General features: G+C 63.0%; 2 protein-coding genes across 20 annotated transcripts in view; one reads left to right on the top strand and one right to left on the bottom strand.

Moving 5' to 3' along the window:
* Nucleotides 1–9,747, top strand: part of JSRP1 (junctional sarcoplasmic reticulum protein 1) — a 35,145-nt gene extending 25,398 nt beyond the window's left edge. The window contains exons 1-7 of one of the 17 annotated variants that reach the window (XM_085562580.1): nt 1,365–1,422; nt 5,683–5,762; nt 6,915–7,014; nt 7,666–7,818; nt 7,902–7,964; nt 8,101–8,240; nt 8,360–9,747. In XM_085562580.1, coding sequence (XP_085418706.1) covers nt 1,380–1,422; nt 5,683–5,762; nt 6,915–7,014; nt 7,666–7,818; nt 7,902–7,964; nt 8,101–8,240; nt 8,360–9,073 — 1,293 coding nt within the window. In that variant the 5' untranslated portion in view covers nt 1,365–1,379 and the 3' untranslated portion in view covers nt 9,074–9,747. Of the gene's footprint in view, nt 1–1,364; nt 1,423–2,764; nt 3,337–5,668; nt 5,763–6,876; nt 7,049–7,665; nt 7,819–7,901; nt 7,965–8,100; nt 8,241–8,359 lie in introns of those variants that run through there. The other 16 variants (XM_085562578.1, XM_085562575.1, XM_085562576.1 and 13 more) reach the window with 16 other exon arrangements.
* AMH (anti-Mullerian hormone) lies at nt 9,411–15,519 on the bottom strand. 3 transcript variants are annotated; one of them, XM_085562570.1, is made up of 5 exons: nt 14,025–15,519; nt 12,818–12,996; nt 12,122–12,242; nt 11,800–11,998; nt 9,411–11,636 (listed from the first exon to the last, which is right to left on the bottom strand). In XM_085562570.1, the coding sequence occupies exons 1-5, from the start codon at nt 14,572–14,574 to the stop codon at nt 10,721–10,723; spliced, it is 1,965 nt and encodes a 654-aa protein (XP_085418696.1). In that variant the 5' UTR covers nt 14,575–15,519; the 3' UTR covers nt 9,411–10,720. The 3 variants fall into 3 exon arrangements, with proteins under 3 accessions (XP_085418696.1, XP_021383979.2, XP_085418697.1); XM_021528304.3 differs by having other exon boundaries at nt 11,800–11,992; nt 14,025–15,518; XM_085562571.1 differs by having other exon boundaries at nt 11,800–11,995; nt 14,025–15,518.
* Between the last annotated feature and the right edge of the window lie 598 nt (nt 15,520–16,117).

Consider the following 16,117-nt stretch of genomic DNA (forward strand, 5'->3'; position numbering starts at 1 on the left):
AAGCCATGAGGAAGGTCTGAGATCTTGATCAGAACTGGCATCAGAAGCTTTGCCAGGCCCATGATGTGCAGTCAGCCCTCCTGGACACATGGAGCCTGTCCAGGTATCAGCTGTGGGAATCAGCTCATGCAGAGGATGCTCCATCTCCTCCTGGCTCCCTCCAGCCCTGCTGCAACACCTGGGGATGTGGAGCCACAGGAACATCCAGCATCCAAACTGCTCCAGGCCTTCCATTATCCACACCTCTGCAAGGAGATGGCTCAGCTTGGCAGATCTGAAATCTCCGTGCTGACAGATGGGATCTGACAGGAGCAGCACAGCTGCCAGAGAGGAGACATTCCTTCCTTTCCTGAAACTCCCAAGTGCTCCTCAATAACCCCAGTGCTCAGAAAGCTCTGTGGCTCCTGCAGGAGTCATCTCCCAGGTGGACGTTTTGTTCCTCAGAGGAAGGAGGCAGCAGCTTTGTGTCAGCACACACACACATTGCACAGCCCACTCCCCCCCAGCTGGAGATGATAGATCCAGCTGAAAGAGGAATTTTGCTGTCAGCACTGGGCTGTGCCCAGGTTGCCATGGGGACACCCATGCCTTTGGGGTTTGGGTTGTGCAGGGAATCAAGGTGCTCTTTCACCCCATTTCCTGGAGAATTTGGTGTTTCTGTGATCCTCTCTTCCACCAGCCCTGCTCTGGATGCATCCCCAACCACATCTGAGGGCAGGGTGGAGGGCTGGGAGACACCAAGCTCCTCCAACAAGTCCATGCAGCACCTGGGTGAGCTCCACGTGCATCTCCAGCGGGTCGTTGGTGCCAGCAGGGGACCTGCTCTGTGCAGCCTCAGACCTGTGGCCCCCAAGGGACAATGCCAGCGTGGGGGTGACACAGCTGGAGCTGGGCATTACCTGCAGAGCTGTGCTGTGCCCAGGGCACTTGGCTTGGCAGACAACATCCAAATTCCCATCTCTAAAATCAGGCCCAGAGCCCAGCTCTGCCCAGGGTAAGGGCTCCAAAGGCTGGGAAGTGTTTTGGAGTCACAAACCATGGGAGCATGGTCAGGCAGGTTCTGATGGAGCCAGGGATGAAATCCAAGGGGAAACCTGCAGGCAGCCTGGTGAGCAGTGGGAAAGCCACCTGAGCAGCCAGCTTGAGCATCTGCCACCCCTCGTACCTGTGGCAGGAGGAGACAGTGTCAGGCAGGGGCTGGGAGCTCTGGGGAGAGAGGGAATTGTGAGAATTGAGAGAAGATTCATCCCCAGAACCAACCTGTGCCAAAAATACTCAGTGACTAATTTTATGCTTTTCTGATTGCCTTTTAACTGTGAGTTATTAAAAACGGGGAGAAGGGAGATGATGTCTGGGTGGGAGGAGAAGTGAGCGTTGCCATGGCAGTGAGGGGATGCTGCAGCACAGCCCGGACCACAACTGGTGAGGACAGAGGCTAGGGGACAGCCCGGGAAGCCGGGGAAGAGGGGCTGTGTCATCCAGCCGAGTCCAAGGCCGCTGTTTGGCCTGGACGCTGCTCCACTGCCCTCCCCAGCTCTCCCACCTGGCTCTCTCCTCTGCTCGCCCAGCCGGATCGGGTTTCCCCCTCCTCGAGCTCACCCCTTCCCAGAGACATTTTTACCAGGCTCCGGGCACGGAAGAAGCCGGGATTTGGGGGGGGTTCAAGAGATTAGGAAAGAATTTTCCTCCCGGAATCTCTTTCCTCCATCTGCCCGGGATAAATTGTGCCATTGAGGTGGAGGCTTTGCAGCTCCGCGGGGATCTGCTCCGAGCTACGCGTGTGGAGGCAGAACCGCTGCCGGTCCCTCCCCGCTGCGGGAACGGGGTGTTGAAAGGTCCTGGGGAGGCTGAGGAGCGATCTCTATCCTGCGGCTCCATGTAAGGATGAAGTGGGAGGGTGTTTTGCCGGAGCTCTGCGAGTGCAGACGATGCCTGCTCAGCCCCTGGCATCTTTCCTGGAAGGACCAGCTCACCCACGGGAGGCAGGAGCAGGGAACAGACCCGGGGGCAGCATGGGAAACGTGATTAACTGAGAGGAAAAGGGATTTTATTTGGCCTGTTTATGATTTTCTTCTTTCATCACCTCCCTATAAAGCAAATGCCGTGCCAGTGAACAGCTCTGACCCTGCTGGAATGGGAATACAACCAGGAAAACTCTCCTGAGGGTGTGCCCACCGCTCTGGCCGGTGTGGGGGCTGTGTGCAGCCCCATCCCTCCTCCATCCATCCGGCTTCCACGGCACATTGTTCTTCCCTCCGTGTGCTCAGTCCTGTCCCTGCCGGAGAGGGCAAATCCCTGCCCTGGGGAGCAGGGGCTGCTCCTGAGCCCATGTGCTGAGAGCTCCTAAAGCAGGACCTGGCTCCAGCCCGGGGAAAGGCAGCGCCTGGTTTATTCCTCCCTTAGGTCTTGCTAAAGAAAAATGTCACTATCACAGGTGTGAAATGTTGCAATTTCAGGGCTTGGGGGCTTTTTGAGCCTGAAGCCTCTCCGTAAGAGCGATGTCCTCAAGGTGGGGTGTGCCAAACTGGTCCCAGGCACTGCTGCACCACATGCCTGGCACAGGAGCTTCTGCCTGAGGCTGTTCCTGCCCGTGCTGAGCTGGGGGCTCAGGATAACCCCCGCAGGCAGGGCCAGAGCCCGAGGGTCTTTTGCGGCTCCCCAGATGGGATTCTGACCCTGCTGGAATGGGAATACAACCAGGAAAACTCTCCTGAGGGTGTGCCCACTGCTCTGGCCGGTGCGGGGGCTCCCCAGATGGGATTCTTCATCTGGGGAGCAGATGAAGAAGATCTGGATACATTCTCTGTATCCTGGGAGTGGGCGGGATGGGACATCCCCTCTCCCACCTGCCCAGGAGGTGCCTGTGGTACCTGGGGACAGGAACGGGGACATCAGAGGGGTGGGAGGGCAATGGGCCTCTCCAAACTCTGCAAAACGGGGTTTTCACTGGGGTTGTCTGAGCGCTGCTGCCCCCAGGGGGATTTCTCGTCCTCTCTCTTTACCTGTGCCTGGCTCCACCTCTGCACCCCCAGCACCCACGTCCGTCCATCCATCCGTCCGTCCGTCCGTCCGCCCATCCATCCCTCCCGCAGCTGCCTCAGACACCCGGGGCCGGGGTCCTGTCCTCTCCCCGAGCTCGCCGGGAGTGTCACGGAGGGACAAAGCCCCTCGCAGGTGCTCGGGGCCGGGGCCGAGCTGCCTTTTGCGGAGCTCGGCCCGCGGTGATTGGGCGCTATTTTGCTCCGGCTCCCTCCGGCAGCTGTTGCTGTTCTTTACCCGGCAGAGCCGGGGCCGCCCGGGGGCTGCAGCCGAGGAGGAGGCGGCGGCCGAGCCCAGGTACGGAGTTTGTGCCTTTTAAGCCCAGGTGTGGGGCAGCCCCCGGGCAGCCCTGGCCGCAGCCCGGCTCTGTGCGGCCGCGAGGGAGCGGGAGCCACGGGGCCCGTCCCGGGGCGAGGGTGGCAGGGAGAGCGGGGCAGGCAGGGGACTATTTTTGGAAGTGTCTTTGATGTGAGTCAGCGGTGAAAGCGACCTCGGGAGCCCGTGCAGGAGAGCCCAGCGGCAGCAGAGCGGAGCTGATTATTTGTTAAGTGCCTGCGATTTTGAGCCTTTACGGGCGGATCTGGCGTGCGGGGCGTGAGTGCCCGGAGCGGGATGAGCGGGCAGGAGGGACGGATGATGGATGGATGGATGGATGGATGGATGGATGGATGGATGGATGGATGGATGGATGGATGGATGGATGGATGGATGGATGGATGGATGGAAGCACTCCTGGGCAGAGGCACTGCGAGCAAGGACTTGGGGGCTGCAGGTGACCAGCCTTGCCATGGGCAAAGTGTCCCTGGCATTTGTTGGCCATCCCTGGCATTGACGGCTACCCGTGGCACTGTGGCCACCCCTGCCCTGCTTGGCCTGGGCAGTGGCCGTGCCTGGATCACCAGCCCAGGACGGCTGTTCCTGCAGGTGACACGGCCCATCCTGCCTGGGGACAAGGATCCTGCGTGGGCTGTGGAGCCCTGGAGTGCATCCACCTCCTCCCAGGGCATCTCCTGCCCAGAGGGGACAGAGCTGGACATGGATCTGGTCAGCTCTGGGGCCGAGTTAATGCCTTTGAGGCACTTGACAGGGAAGGACACCTGCCTGCCCCCAGGTCTGGAGGCTCTTCAGGCTCCTCCATCAGGGTGAAGCCCAAGGGGTGGAGATGTGGAAGAGCCTGGCACTCTGTGACAGGGCACTGGGCCCAGCTGAGGGCTGGGGAGCCCAGCAGGGGTGTGCTGTGGGCACAGTGTTCGATCCCTCTTCATTTAGTGAGGGTGCCTCGAGGTGACATGGTCCCTGTGCAGCATTGGAGAAAGACTTGGGATGCCCTGAGGCCACCAAAGGGCTGTCCAGGTGGGCAGGGAGAGCTCAGAGGTGGCCAAGGAAGGACAGGAGAAGAGGTTCCTTGTTCTCACCGTGAGCCATGGCCACTGGTGAGGTGTGTGAGACTCTGCAGGACACAGCTCAGCCTGGCAGAGATGGTTCTTAGTGGTGGTGTCACTTCACAGGGTGACCTCGTGCACTGAGGGACACCTGTGTGACACCAGCTCCATGGGAATGTGATCATGGCCAGGGAGAAGAGGAGCAGAGGCTCAGGCCCTCCTCCACCTTCCTGGTGCTCATCTGTGCCCAAACCCAGGGTGAATGATTGAGAAGCTCAAACACAGGGCAAGCACGTGGGGGGGAACACTTTGAGGAAAAGTTCTCCACCTTTTGCTTCCCCTGGGTCTGGAACCTCCCCAGGGCCCATGAGAGTCCTGGGGCAGCTCCGTCCCTTCCCGGCACAGAAAGGATCAGACTTACATCACTTAAACAAACCAAAGACTCATTTTATTTCCTCTTGAGAGCAAAGATCTTTCAGATCACGGTCAAAAGGTTTCCTCTTATTTGTCTGTTTTGCTTCCAACATTGAGTTGTAGGTTTCATCCTGGGTACTGGTATCTTTTTCTCAGTGTTCCACAGGGGGGAAATAAGCTAAATCTGGCTCTCAGGGGGCAAAAATTCTTCCTTCTGGGGAGGATGTGGCACCTGAGGCACTGGAGTCAGAGCTGCCAAGAGGGCTGAGGCCAGAGCTGCTGGGGCCTTGTGCTGCCTTCCCACCCCTGGAGCTCTCCCAGGACAGAGAAACCCCTGGACCCCAAGAGCCCAACGCCTCCCCAGCCCTTCCTGGTGCCAGAGCCCTGGGCTTCCATTTGCTCTCTCACTTCCCAGCTGGGACAAGGTCTGGAGTCCTCCCTGAGCTCCCTTGAGTTCCTTTTGGGGGTCTGGTTGCTCCATGGTACCTGGGATTTCTCCTGCTGATTTCTCCTGGCCTTCCAGTGCCCAACCTTGTGTTTTTGGGGTGTCTGAGCACACCCTGGGCTGTTGGACCCCCACGTGCCTTGGCAGGGAGGTCACTGTCCCTTTGGCTGCCACTCCCCTGGGACATCCAGGCTGGTGACATTTTGGGGCTCAGAGCTCCCATTGCACCCCTCGATGCCTGGGGGGGGGTTTGCCTGACTTGGGACACCTCTCTCCATCCACGGGTGACACGGCAACACCAGCGGGGGGACCAGGGCCAGATGTCCCCTCTCTGCAGGCTGGGGGTGTCACTGAGGGCCCCCAGTCCTGGCAATTCCCACCTGCCCAGGTTTGTCACCGCAGGAGCTGTGCCGTGCTGGTCTGTGACAGACGCCAACGCTCCGGCGAGCAGCGACAGCCTCGGGGAGAGCCGTGGAGCCCATGTGAGTGCCAGGGCAGGGCGGGGGTGCCAGGGGATCCCTGTGCCAGGGCAGGGTGGGGGTGCCTGGGGGGATCCCTGTGCCAGGGCAGGGGGTGCCAGGGATGGATCCCTGTTCAGAGCAGGGGGTGCTGGGTTTGGATCCCTGTGCCAGGGCAGGGGGTGCTGGGTTTGGATCCCTGTGCCAGACAGGGGGTGCAGGGGATGGATCCCTGTGCCAGAGGAGGGCAGGGGGTGCCTGGGGGGATCCCTGTACTGGGGCAGGGGGGGCCAGGGATGGATCCCTGTGCCAGGGCAGGGGGTGCAGGGGATGGATTCCTGTGCCAGGGCAGGGCAGGGGGTGCCTGGGGGGATCCCTGTGCCAGGGCAGGGGGTGCTGGGTTGGGATCCCTGTTCAGAGCAGGGGGTGCCAGGGATGGATCCCTGTTCAGAGCAGGGGGTGCAGGGGATGGATCCCTGTGCCAGAGGAGGGCAGGGGGTGCCTGGGGGGATCCCTGTACCGGGGCAAGGGGTGCCAGGGATGGATCCCTGTGCCAGGGCAGGACAGGGGGGTGCCAGAGATGGATCTCTGTGCCGGGCCAGGGGCCGGGGGCCGGGCTGGGGCTGTCCCGCAGTGACATTCCGCCCGGCAGTGCTGCAGCACGTCCATCCCGGGGCAGCCCAAGGTCCCCCAGCTGTCGCTGTCACTGATCCGTGCCGGTGGGCAGCTCTCTCTGCTCTCTCTGGTGGCACTGACCAACGCCCAGCCCGGCCACCAAGCCGCGCTCAGCCCCGAGCCCGGAGCGCAGCGCGGCTCCCGGCGCTCCCCGCAGCCCGAGCCTGCCCTCAGCGGGTGCTGCAGCCCCGGTCCAGCCCCGAGGGCTGCCCCGGGGGCATCCCCAGCACGGCCCGGGAGCCTCAGTCCCAGCCCGCCCGCGTGTGCCGGGGCTAACTCGTGGCTAAATCCAGCTTAAATAGCGTAAAATACACCCCACTTTTAAGGCTGTTGAGGTGAACACTCAGCCCAGGTGCTGCGGAAGCCGGGCTGGTGCCTCTCGCTGGGGCAGCACCGGCTCAGCCCCGGGGCACCGCAGCAGCGTGTCCCCGTGCCCCGGCCACGCTCTGTGCCCTCCCCGCAGGGAATAGAGGAGAGTCCCCGGCGCGGTGTCTCCAGCAGGACCCGGAGCAGCCCGAGGCAGGGACAGGAGCCGGACATGCCCGAGCCAGCCCCGCTCGGCGGGGACAGGAAAGCGGCGGAGAAGAAGCGGGGGGAGAAGGTGGGAGCCAAGGGCAGCGCTGCCGGGCCGCCAGGTGGGTGTGTGGGGAGCCCTTCCCTGCCCCAGAATGGTCACCTGGCCCCAGGTGGCCACAGAGGCACAATCCCGTGTGTCCGGGAGGCGCTGTCTGGCCATGGAGCAGTGACAGGAGGAGCTGGGGGGAAATCAGGGACACGGGGATGGAGATGGGGCTCCTCAGCCGCCTGCCAGATCCTCCATCTCCTCCTCCTCCTCCTCCTCCTCCTCTCCACCCTGCTCAGATTAGCTGCTGGAGGAGGAGCACGGGCAGCGCTTTTCCCAGCTTGATCGCCAGGATACTCTAATGCCACCATGGCCCAAACCCGGAACACTCTTGTCCCCACTCCTGCAGTGCAAAACGTGGCAGGAGCAGCTCCTGCCCCTGCCCTTGTCCCTGTCCCTGTTCCTGACCCTGCCCCTACCCCCATCCCCGTCCCTGTCCCCGTCCCTGTCCCCGTCCGTGCCCCTGTCCCTGTCCCTGTCCCTGTCCCTGTCCCTGTCCCCTGTCCCTGTCCTGTCCCTGTCCTGAGTGGGCGGTGCAGGAGGATGTTAAGAGCTCTTCCCACCCCCCAGCTCAGAGCCCTTTGCCTCTTCCCAGTTCCCTCCAGTAACATTTTTCCCTGGGGGTCCCAGTCCCCAGGACCCTCCCGGTGCAGAGCAAGGTGGAGCCGCCCAGCCTGGACCCTGCGGAGGAGCCGCTGCTCTGGGAAGGGCTCACCCTCAACAAGTGCATCCTGGTGGCCTCCGTGGTCGCCCTGCTCAGCGTCACCTTCCAGGTGCTCCAAGGTGAGTCGGGAGGCGGACGGAGCGGGAAGGGGAGGCCAGACCGCGCTGCCAGCCCCTGGCTCCTGTCCCCTCCTCTCTTGCAGCTCCATGCTCCAAGGAGGGACTGGCCCGCGGCCGGCAGGAGCCTCCGCCCCCTCCCGTTCCCGGTGGGTCCGACCCTCCCCGATCCCCCGGGCCCAGCCTGCGACAGAGCCACATCCCAGGCTGGGGTGGCCCTGGGAGCCCCCGGCTGGGATATGCCACAGCTGACAGTGGCCTGTCCCTGTCCCTGTCCCCTCCCAGAGGCTGTGAGCCCCAAGGCGGAGATCCCAGAGGCGGTGACCGCCCAGGCTGAGCCGCCACCGGAGAGCAGCGCGGTGGAGGATGATGGTGATGATGAAGACGGTGACGATTACGATGACAGCGAAGCTGACAGCAACCTGGTACGGGTCAGGGTGGCACCTCCCGGGGCAGGGAGCATCTTGTCCCCAGGGCAGGGCTGGACAGGGGTCCCAGTCCCCTGGGCTGCACCATCAGCTCCCGGTCCCCTCTGTCCCCACAGGCAGAACCCTGGATCTTCAAGAAGTGGTTTGGCCGCGCAACACCAGAGGATGAGGACAAAGATGAGGACAAGAATGGGGACAAGGATGAGGACAAGGATGAGGACAAGGATGAGGATAAGGATGAGGATGAGGATGAGGACAAGGATGAAGAACCTGCAGCTGTCCTCGAGGTGCCAGTGGCTGTGATGGAGGGGAAGAAGAGCCAGGAGAAGAAAGTGGAGAAGGAGGAGGAGGAAGAGGAAGAAAAAGAGGAGAAGGAGAAAGAAAAAGAGGAGAATGAGGAGGAGGAGGAGAATGAGAAGAAGGAGGAGGAAGCGGAGGAGGAGAAGGAGGAGAAGAAGAAGGAGGGGAAGAAGGAGAAAGCCCGGGAAGGCCGTGCTGTCCATGTGGAGCGGAGCAGCAGGAGGGAGGCACGAGCCAAGGACAGGACAGCGGGGGACAAACCTGGCAGAGCCCCCAGGGCCCCCAGGGAAGCCGAGCAGCAGCCCCAGAAGAAGCGAGACCGGGAGAGGAAGGAGAGGAAGGAGAGACGGCGGGAGAGGGATGAGTCCAGGAGGGACGGGTGGAGGGGCCGTCCCGGCAGGGCTGAGGGTGGCCGGGAGAGCCCGAGGGAGAGCCCGAGGCGGGACTGGAAGCAGCAGAAGGGCAGGAGGCCCTGGGAGCCGGCGCCGGGCAGGGACGGCAGGGCCAGGGAGGGCAAGAGGCGCGACTGAGGCCGGGGTGGGCGTGGGGCTCGATGGCGCTGGATCCAGGGGGATCCAATCCCACCACTGCCCCCGGCAAGGGACCCCCGGCCCTGCCTGCTCTCCAGAGACACCCCTGGGCACGGGCAGCACACCAGGACCCCCGAGCAGCAGCAGAGCAGCCCAGGAGCCTGGCATGAGCCTCCCTGGGGACTTTGGGCCCCCCTGGATCAAAGGCGACCTGAAAGGACTCATGGAAGGAGCTTCTTCGGGACTCCTTACTTCTCCATCCCCACCCAAAACCCCTCTGCAGCTCTCCTCCACTCGTGGTTCCAGGGTGAACAGAGTTGTGTCCAGACTGTGCAGCTCTTGGTTAATGGTTTTATTGAAAGCAAATCAGGAGAGAAGAATATTCTGGGTTACGGAAGCAGGCTGCAGCCTCCTCCGAGGGACACCAGGGACAGACCCCTGACCTCACCCAGCCCAGTGCCATAGCTGCGGGGTGGCCCAGAAGGTGACAGAGCAGGGCTGGAGCCCTTCACCCGGGGATCCCTGCGGGCCTCGCCTTCTCCGAGTCGCTTTTAGGAAGGAAACACAAGAGCAATATCACACAGCCAGAGTTCACAGCCCCGACCCATGGCAGGTTTCAGTATTTGCTAAATCAACAGCGGTTAAAATAAACTATTTTCATTTTTAATAAGGTATTCAACTGAATGCTTTTTAAAAATAGCGGGGGAAAAGGAAAATGAGAAAAGCCCTTGTCCCTGGTTATGTGTTTTGTCCCTTGTTATGTGTGTGTGTGGTTTCAGGGTTAATCCTGCAGGGCTGTGAGATGGGACTGGTGGGTACCAGCCTCCAGCCGTGCCTCCCGTGGGGACACTGCAAAACCCGAGGAGGTGTAGGCAGGACAAGCCCAGGAGCTGCTCCCAAGGGCTTGGCTCCCCGCTGAGGGCCGGGCTCAGCTGGAAGATGATCTGGGGCAGGCGGACGGAGCTGACGCCGGCGGGGACGTGGAGCAGGTGCTCTGGCAGCCGGTTGCTCCCGCTCCCATTAATGGTGTGAGCAGCCCGGGAGGTGTAACGGGATCGCTCCCACCCCTGGCAGGGTCAGCGCGGGGTGACGCAGATGTGACCTGGCCGGGAGCCCCAGAACACGGCCAGCGGCTCCTCACAGCCACAGCTCACACAGAGACGTGTCCCCAGGGCAAGGCTGGTCTCTGCGAGGGGATTTGGCCTCTTGCTCTGCTGTCACAGGGGGTCCCCGTGATGGGCCGTGGGCTGAATAGCCAGAGGATGCTGCAAGGCTTGGAGGAAGCAGCAGCTGCCCTTCCCAGCCACTACAGGAGCAGAGAGTGAGCGATAAATAAGAATGGTCCTGCCTGGATCTGCCAAGTTTTGTCCTCGACCCACGGCCCTGCCGTGCCCGTACCCAGCCGAGTCAGAGCCCGCGGGCACCTCGGGCACCCTCAGCAGCGGCAGGGGCACATCCCCAGTGGAACACGGAGCAGCCCCAGGGACAGGCATGGATGAACCCAGAACCAGAGCGATGCTAACGAGCCAAACCATGGGGAAAGGACACACGGGAGCTCCCGTCTCGGGAGAAGCACCAGATCCCGAGCCGGGAGGGCAAACCGGGAGAGGGGCCGGGGTGGGGCGAGCGGGGAGGCCGGCGGGAGCCTCACCGGCAGCCGCACTCCTCTGCCACCATGTTGGGGAACTTGCGGATCTCCAGCCCGTCCGAGGAGAGGCTGATGATGAGCTGGTCCGAGTAGCGCACGGGCACGCAGCACGGAGCCCTGCGCAGCGGCGAGCCCTGGTCCTGCATGCCCAGCAGCAGCACCGTGTGCGAGAAGTAGCTGGGGATGCGTGCGGAGAGCGGCAGCCGGCAGGGCCCCTCGCAGTTGTTGGCCGCGTACATGGTGGGCATGATGATGAAGTGGCGGTCGCGCAGGTCGATGGTGAGCTCCTGCAGCCGGCAGTGCGCCTGGTGCCGGGCGCTGCGGTTCTGCCGCTGCACCTTCCTGCGCTCCTGCCAGCGCGCCCGCACCGACTGCAGCGCCTTCAGCAGCAGCAGCGTGCGCAGCTTCCGAGAGCCAGGCCCCCGCTCGGCCGCCTCGGCCTGCCCCGGCTCTGCTGGGTAGTAGCAGAAGGTCAGGAGGTGCTGGAAAAGCGCCGCGTTGGCTTGGAAAGCCGGGACGTCCCTGAGCTCCTGGATGACCACCTGCAGTTTGCCCAGCAGCAGCTGCAGCACGGTGCCCTCCGGCTGCCAGTCCCCCAGGTGCTGCTCCAGCACGGCCCCGCTGTCCTGGGGCAGCAGCAGCACCGAGGGCTCCTCCGACTGCACCAACCGCTCCAGCGCCGCCTCCTCCGACAGGTTGAGCAGCTGGTGAGGGAGGTTCTCCATCACCTCGAAGTCCAGCCAGTGGTGGGCACTGGGCTGGGGTGGCAGCTCGCTGGAGGAGCTCAGGAGCTGCCGGATGAACCGGGTCAGCGTTGCCAGGAACTGGGCGCTGCCACCGGGCGCTGGGGACGAGGTGTTGCCGTGGCTCAGGGCAGTGGGGGTCGGCAGCTCCTCGGTGCCAGCCTGGGGTGGGCTGCAAGGAGAACACAGGGAGAGTCACGGGGCCCCCGTGTAGCCCGGGGGTCCCACCAGGCTGTGCCCTACAGCCATCCATGGTCCCACAGCTGGGGCTGTCCCTCTCCCACTTCATCTCCCAACCCCTGTGTTTTCCCGTGCCCGCAGTGAAGGCCACGGACCTGAGCTGTGGGTACGGAGCCGTGTCCACCACCCCCTCAGCAGAGAGGTAGGAGGATGGGGCCAAAGCCTCCTCTTCCTCCTCCTGCTGCCGTGACTTTGCCAGCAGCAGCAGCACCGGGGTCATCCGGGTGAAACATTTGTCATCAGAGCCGAACAGGAGCTGCTGCACCTCCGTGCGGGGCAGGGGGGCACCTGCTGCGGCCACGAGAGGGGAGAACGTCGGTCTGGGGTTTCCAGCATGTCCCCAGCACCTCCTGTGGGCCCAAGCGAGGACACGAGGGCAGGGATGCTGCTGTCCCCAGGGCGTCCCCCCGTTCCTACCTCCCGCTCCGCCGTGGATGGCGAGGGAAGCCGAGAAGCGGAGCCGCTCCGCGCTGCGGGTGACGGAGGCTGCGGCGGCTGCCAGGGCCAGGTACTGCGTGTCCCTGGAGAGGCAGAGCCTCTGCACCGAGGCAGAAACCGCAGAAGCCCCGAGGGCGTGGGTGAGACTTCAGTGGGGGAACACACTCACCTCAGCCCCCGCTGTGGTCCCTGCGGGCTCCGGCTCGCCCAGCCCGCGGTGGCCCAGGGAGCAGCGACAGGGAGGGTGGGGAGCACTGTGAGCTTCGCCCTCAGCCCCAGAGCTGCTCCGGGGGGTGCAGGAAGCCCCGTGAACCCCCGAGGGGCAGGCGGGGGATCCCAGCCCGGTACCCGGGTGGCCCCGCTGGCAGCTGCGGACAGGGTGAGAGCTCCATCTTCAGGCACGGCGGGAGCGGGAGACGGGCGGAGCTGCTGGGAGGGGACGGCAGAGGGACCGGGAGGGGTGACAAAGGGGCTGGGAGGGGATGCTGAATGGATGGGGAGGCGATGCTGAATGGACTGGGAGGGGATTGTGAATGGACTGGGGGGAAGGATGAATGAATTGGGAACGGATAGCAAAGGGAGCTGTTGAGTGGACTGGGAGGGATGACAGTGGCACTGGGCAGCAGAGCCGGGACACCCCTCCCGCCCCCTGCGCCCACCGAGGCCCGGACCCACCTGGTCCCGCGCCAGCCCCGGGCCGGTGGCCAGCAGCTCCTGCGGGGACCCGGAGCCCCGGCCCTCCCGGCGGCCCAGGTAGAACAGCATCACGGCCGCCTGCAGCTCTCCCACAGCCCGTCCCACCTCCGCCTGGAAAACCAGCTGGAACCGCAGCTTCACCTGCGCCTCCCACTGCACTGGAACGGGGGAGACACGGCCGTGAATCCCCTCGGGCGCCGCGGGGCCCCGGGGGGTGAGGAAGGGGCTTCGGGCGAGCCCTGTGCCCGTGAAGGGACCAGAGCACCGGGACAGGAGCAAATGGGGAGAAGCGACGCAGCAAAGCCCCGGCTCCAGAGAGATGGAGAGCGGGACACACCCTGCACCCGGCGAGCTGCCTCCCCCCGGCCCCATGGGAATCTGCTCTCCAGGGGCTCGGGGACGTCGTGGCCGCTGCCCGGGGAAGCGCCACTTCCCCGCCGGCCGGCACTGCTGAGTCCAGCTGAAAACCCAAACCGCGGAGAGGCGGAGGATTTCAGTTCGAAAGAAGCAATCACCGTCCTCTCGTTATGGATTCAATTGGAGAGTGTAACTCCCTCTCCAGAACCGGGATCGCCCCCGGGATGGACAGGGGAATGCGTGGTGAGGTTTTCCCATAAGGCTGAAGCTACAGGAGCAGCCCAGGACCCGGGGCTGTTCCACAGCCCTGAGTGGAGATCAGCACCTGCCGGGCTCCCGGCACAGCGGCAGCAGCTGGGTCCGAGCCCCTCCTTCCTCCCCAGAGCTGGGATGGGACCCAAACCCATCTGCCGTGTGAAGGCAGGAAGTGAGAAACACTGATGAGAACAGAGCAGAAGCCACCAAGAATCACAGAAATGTCCTGAGCTGGAAGGGAGCCTCAAGAATCACCAGCCCTGCACAGACACCCCAACAATCCCACCCAGTGCACCCTGAGAGCGTTGCCCAACGCTGCTGGAATGTGGCACCTGGGGGTTGGTCAGAGGTGGGGACAGATGGCAGAGCCACGCTGCCATCCTCACCTCCTTAAAAACATGCCCAGAAACACTTCACTCCATCACTTCACTGTTTTTAATGGGAAACCCAACCCCCAAATTTAATTCTGTGTTTAAAACCCTGACTTCAGGCCAGCAAACAGCATCACCACCCTGAGCCCTGCATCCTTCCCCTCCCTGTTCCACCTCGGAGCCTGCGGGGCTCTCCCACCAACCTTCCTCCAGGTGCAGGACGAGGAATCTCTCCAGCCCCGGCTCCAGCACGTGCTCGTGGATCCTCTGCAGGGGATGGGGAGCAGCCCCGGCCTCCCCGGGCCGGCACAGCCCGAAGGTGCCCGGCAAATTCCCGTCCCAGCTCCGGCGCCGTCTCAGCAGTTTGATGAAGCTGCTCTCGTAGTGGCTGAGCACACCCACCACCTCCAGCTGCCTCGGGGTGGCCCCGTCCTGCTCCATCCTCACCCTGCACACGGGCCCTTCCAGGCCCCCGAGGGGCCAGGGCTGCGGGCCAGAGCGGGACCAGCCCGGGCCCCCCTCCTCAGCCACCCCCTGCGGGCACTTGGCTCCCGGCTCAGCCTTGGAGAAGAGGCGAGCGGCAGCAGCCCTCCTGGACCTGGGTGTCTCCTGTAGACTTCCATTTCCCACCCTTCTCCCTTCTGCTTCCAGCAGGCTCAGCTCCATCAGGGAATCCCTTCCCTCCTTCCTGGGCAGAGCTGCAGAGGGGAGCAGCAGCACCAGGCACAGCAGGAGCCCCCTGAGAGCGCTCATGGTCCCACCTCAGCTTTCCCTGGAGCAGCTCAAGCATCCCAAGCCCTCGGCAGGAAGAGGGAGGACAGCTCTCCCTTTTAACCACGGGTGGCCTTGAGTGGCCGAGGCACAACAACCTCCCCTGAGCCGCCCTGGGGCTGTCGCGCTGCAGAGGAGGAGGGAGGTGGCAAAGAAACATTTTTTTTGTTCTATTTTTGGGCCTGCAGCTCGTTTTGGAAATGTGCAAAGATCGAAACTGTTGCGCTCGCTCGTAGGGATGCACGGCCTTGACTTTGGATGTTTTCTAAAGGAGGATGAGTGTCTGGAATGGGATCCTCGTGGGGACTGGCACGTACGACCCCATCAGCACCGAAACACCGGGAGGGGAGAGCGAGCCAGAGCAGGAGGAGGGGGACAGGGGCAGATATTAGGTTGAAATAAGTAAATGTATGGAAAGCATTCATTCTTTGGCTGGAAAACCTTCACCATGCAGCCCACCAGGCTGCCTTGGAATAGGGCTTCATCCTGGGAATGAGAATCACAAGGGGCAGCAGCAGCCTGAGGACTTTGAGCACTCAGAACTTCCCTCAGACAGTCTCACACACACCATTGTAAAGACTTGTCCCTCCATGAGATGCCTGGACTCACTGAACAGCTGGAATTGCCAATGCCATCTGCCTAAACCATCCTGGAAACCCATCCCAAGAGAGTTCCTGATTTTGGCAAGGGGGAAGGTCTCAACAAAAAAAGGTCCAGACCCTTCAATGAGTTTCCAAGTATTTGCAGCCTGGAGCTCAGGATCATCAGAAAAGGATGGAGCACCCAAACTGGACCAGGACATGGACACCACAGCAAGTGCTGGAGGAGCCCGAGGTCACTTCTACAGCAGCTGACAGAGGCCACAGAGCTGCTCCAGGGCTGGAGCCAGGCTGGGAGAGCTGGGGGTGCTCCCCTGGAGAGGAGAAGCTCCAGGGAGAGCTCAGAGCCCCTGGCAGGGCCTGAAGGGGCTCCAGGAGAGCTGGAGAGGGACTGGGGACAAGGATGGAGGGACAGGACACAGGGAATGGCTCCCAGTGGCAGAGGGCAGGGCTGGATGGGAGATTGGGCAGGAATTGTTCCCTGGCAGGGTGGGCAGGCCCTGGCACAGGGTGCCCAGAGCAGCTGTGGCTGCCCCTGGATCCCTGGCAGTGCCAAGGCCAGGCTGGACAGGGCTGGGAGCAGCGTGGGACAGTGGGAGGTGTCCCTGCCATGGCAGGGGTGGCACAAGATGGGATTTCATGTCCCTCCCAATTAAACCAGTCTGGGATTCTGTGACTGACTGGGACCATCTCAGCCCAGCAGCAGAGAGGAAGGCTTTGATTCCCCCATCAAGGGGGTACAGCTGGAGGGCTCCTGTGGGCCCTCAAACAACCAGAACTGGTCAGGAACCCCAGCCCTAGCCATGCCCTCACCCACTGAGCCCCCCAGGATCCCCCACTGACCCCCCAGTTCAGGGACAGGAACATGGGAAAGGGCAGAGAAATGGCAGAACTGCTGCTGCTTTTTAGTGGAACCAAGTGATGGC

This window comes from Lonchura striata, chromosome 28 (assembly GCF_050655825.1).
Source record: "Lonchura striata isolate lonStrDom1 chromosome 28, ASM5065582v1, whole genome shotgun sequence".
Classification (NCBI taxonomy): Eukaryota; Metazoa; Chordata; class Aves; order Passeriformes; family Estrildidae; genus Lonchura; species Lonchura striata.

Coding starts and splice junctions, on each gene's coding strand:
- AMH (XM_085562570.1), bottom strand. CDS start 14,574: ATGAGCGCTCTCAGGGGGCTCCTGCTGTGCCTGGTGCTGCTGCTCCCC. Junction 12,997..14,024: donor CGTCCTGCACCTGGAGGAAG/GTTGGTGGGAGA, acceptor CCCCCGTTCCAG/TGCAGTGGGAGGCGCAGGTG. Junction 12,243..12,817: donor CGGGGCTGGCGCGGGACCAG/GTGGGTCCGGGC, acceptor GCCTCGGTGCAG/AGGCTCTGCCTCTCCAGGGA.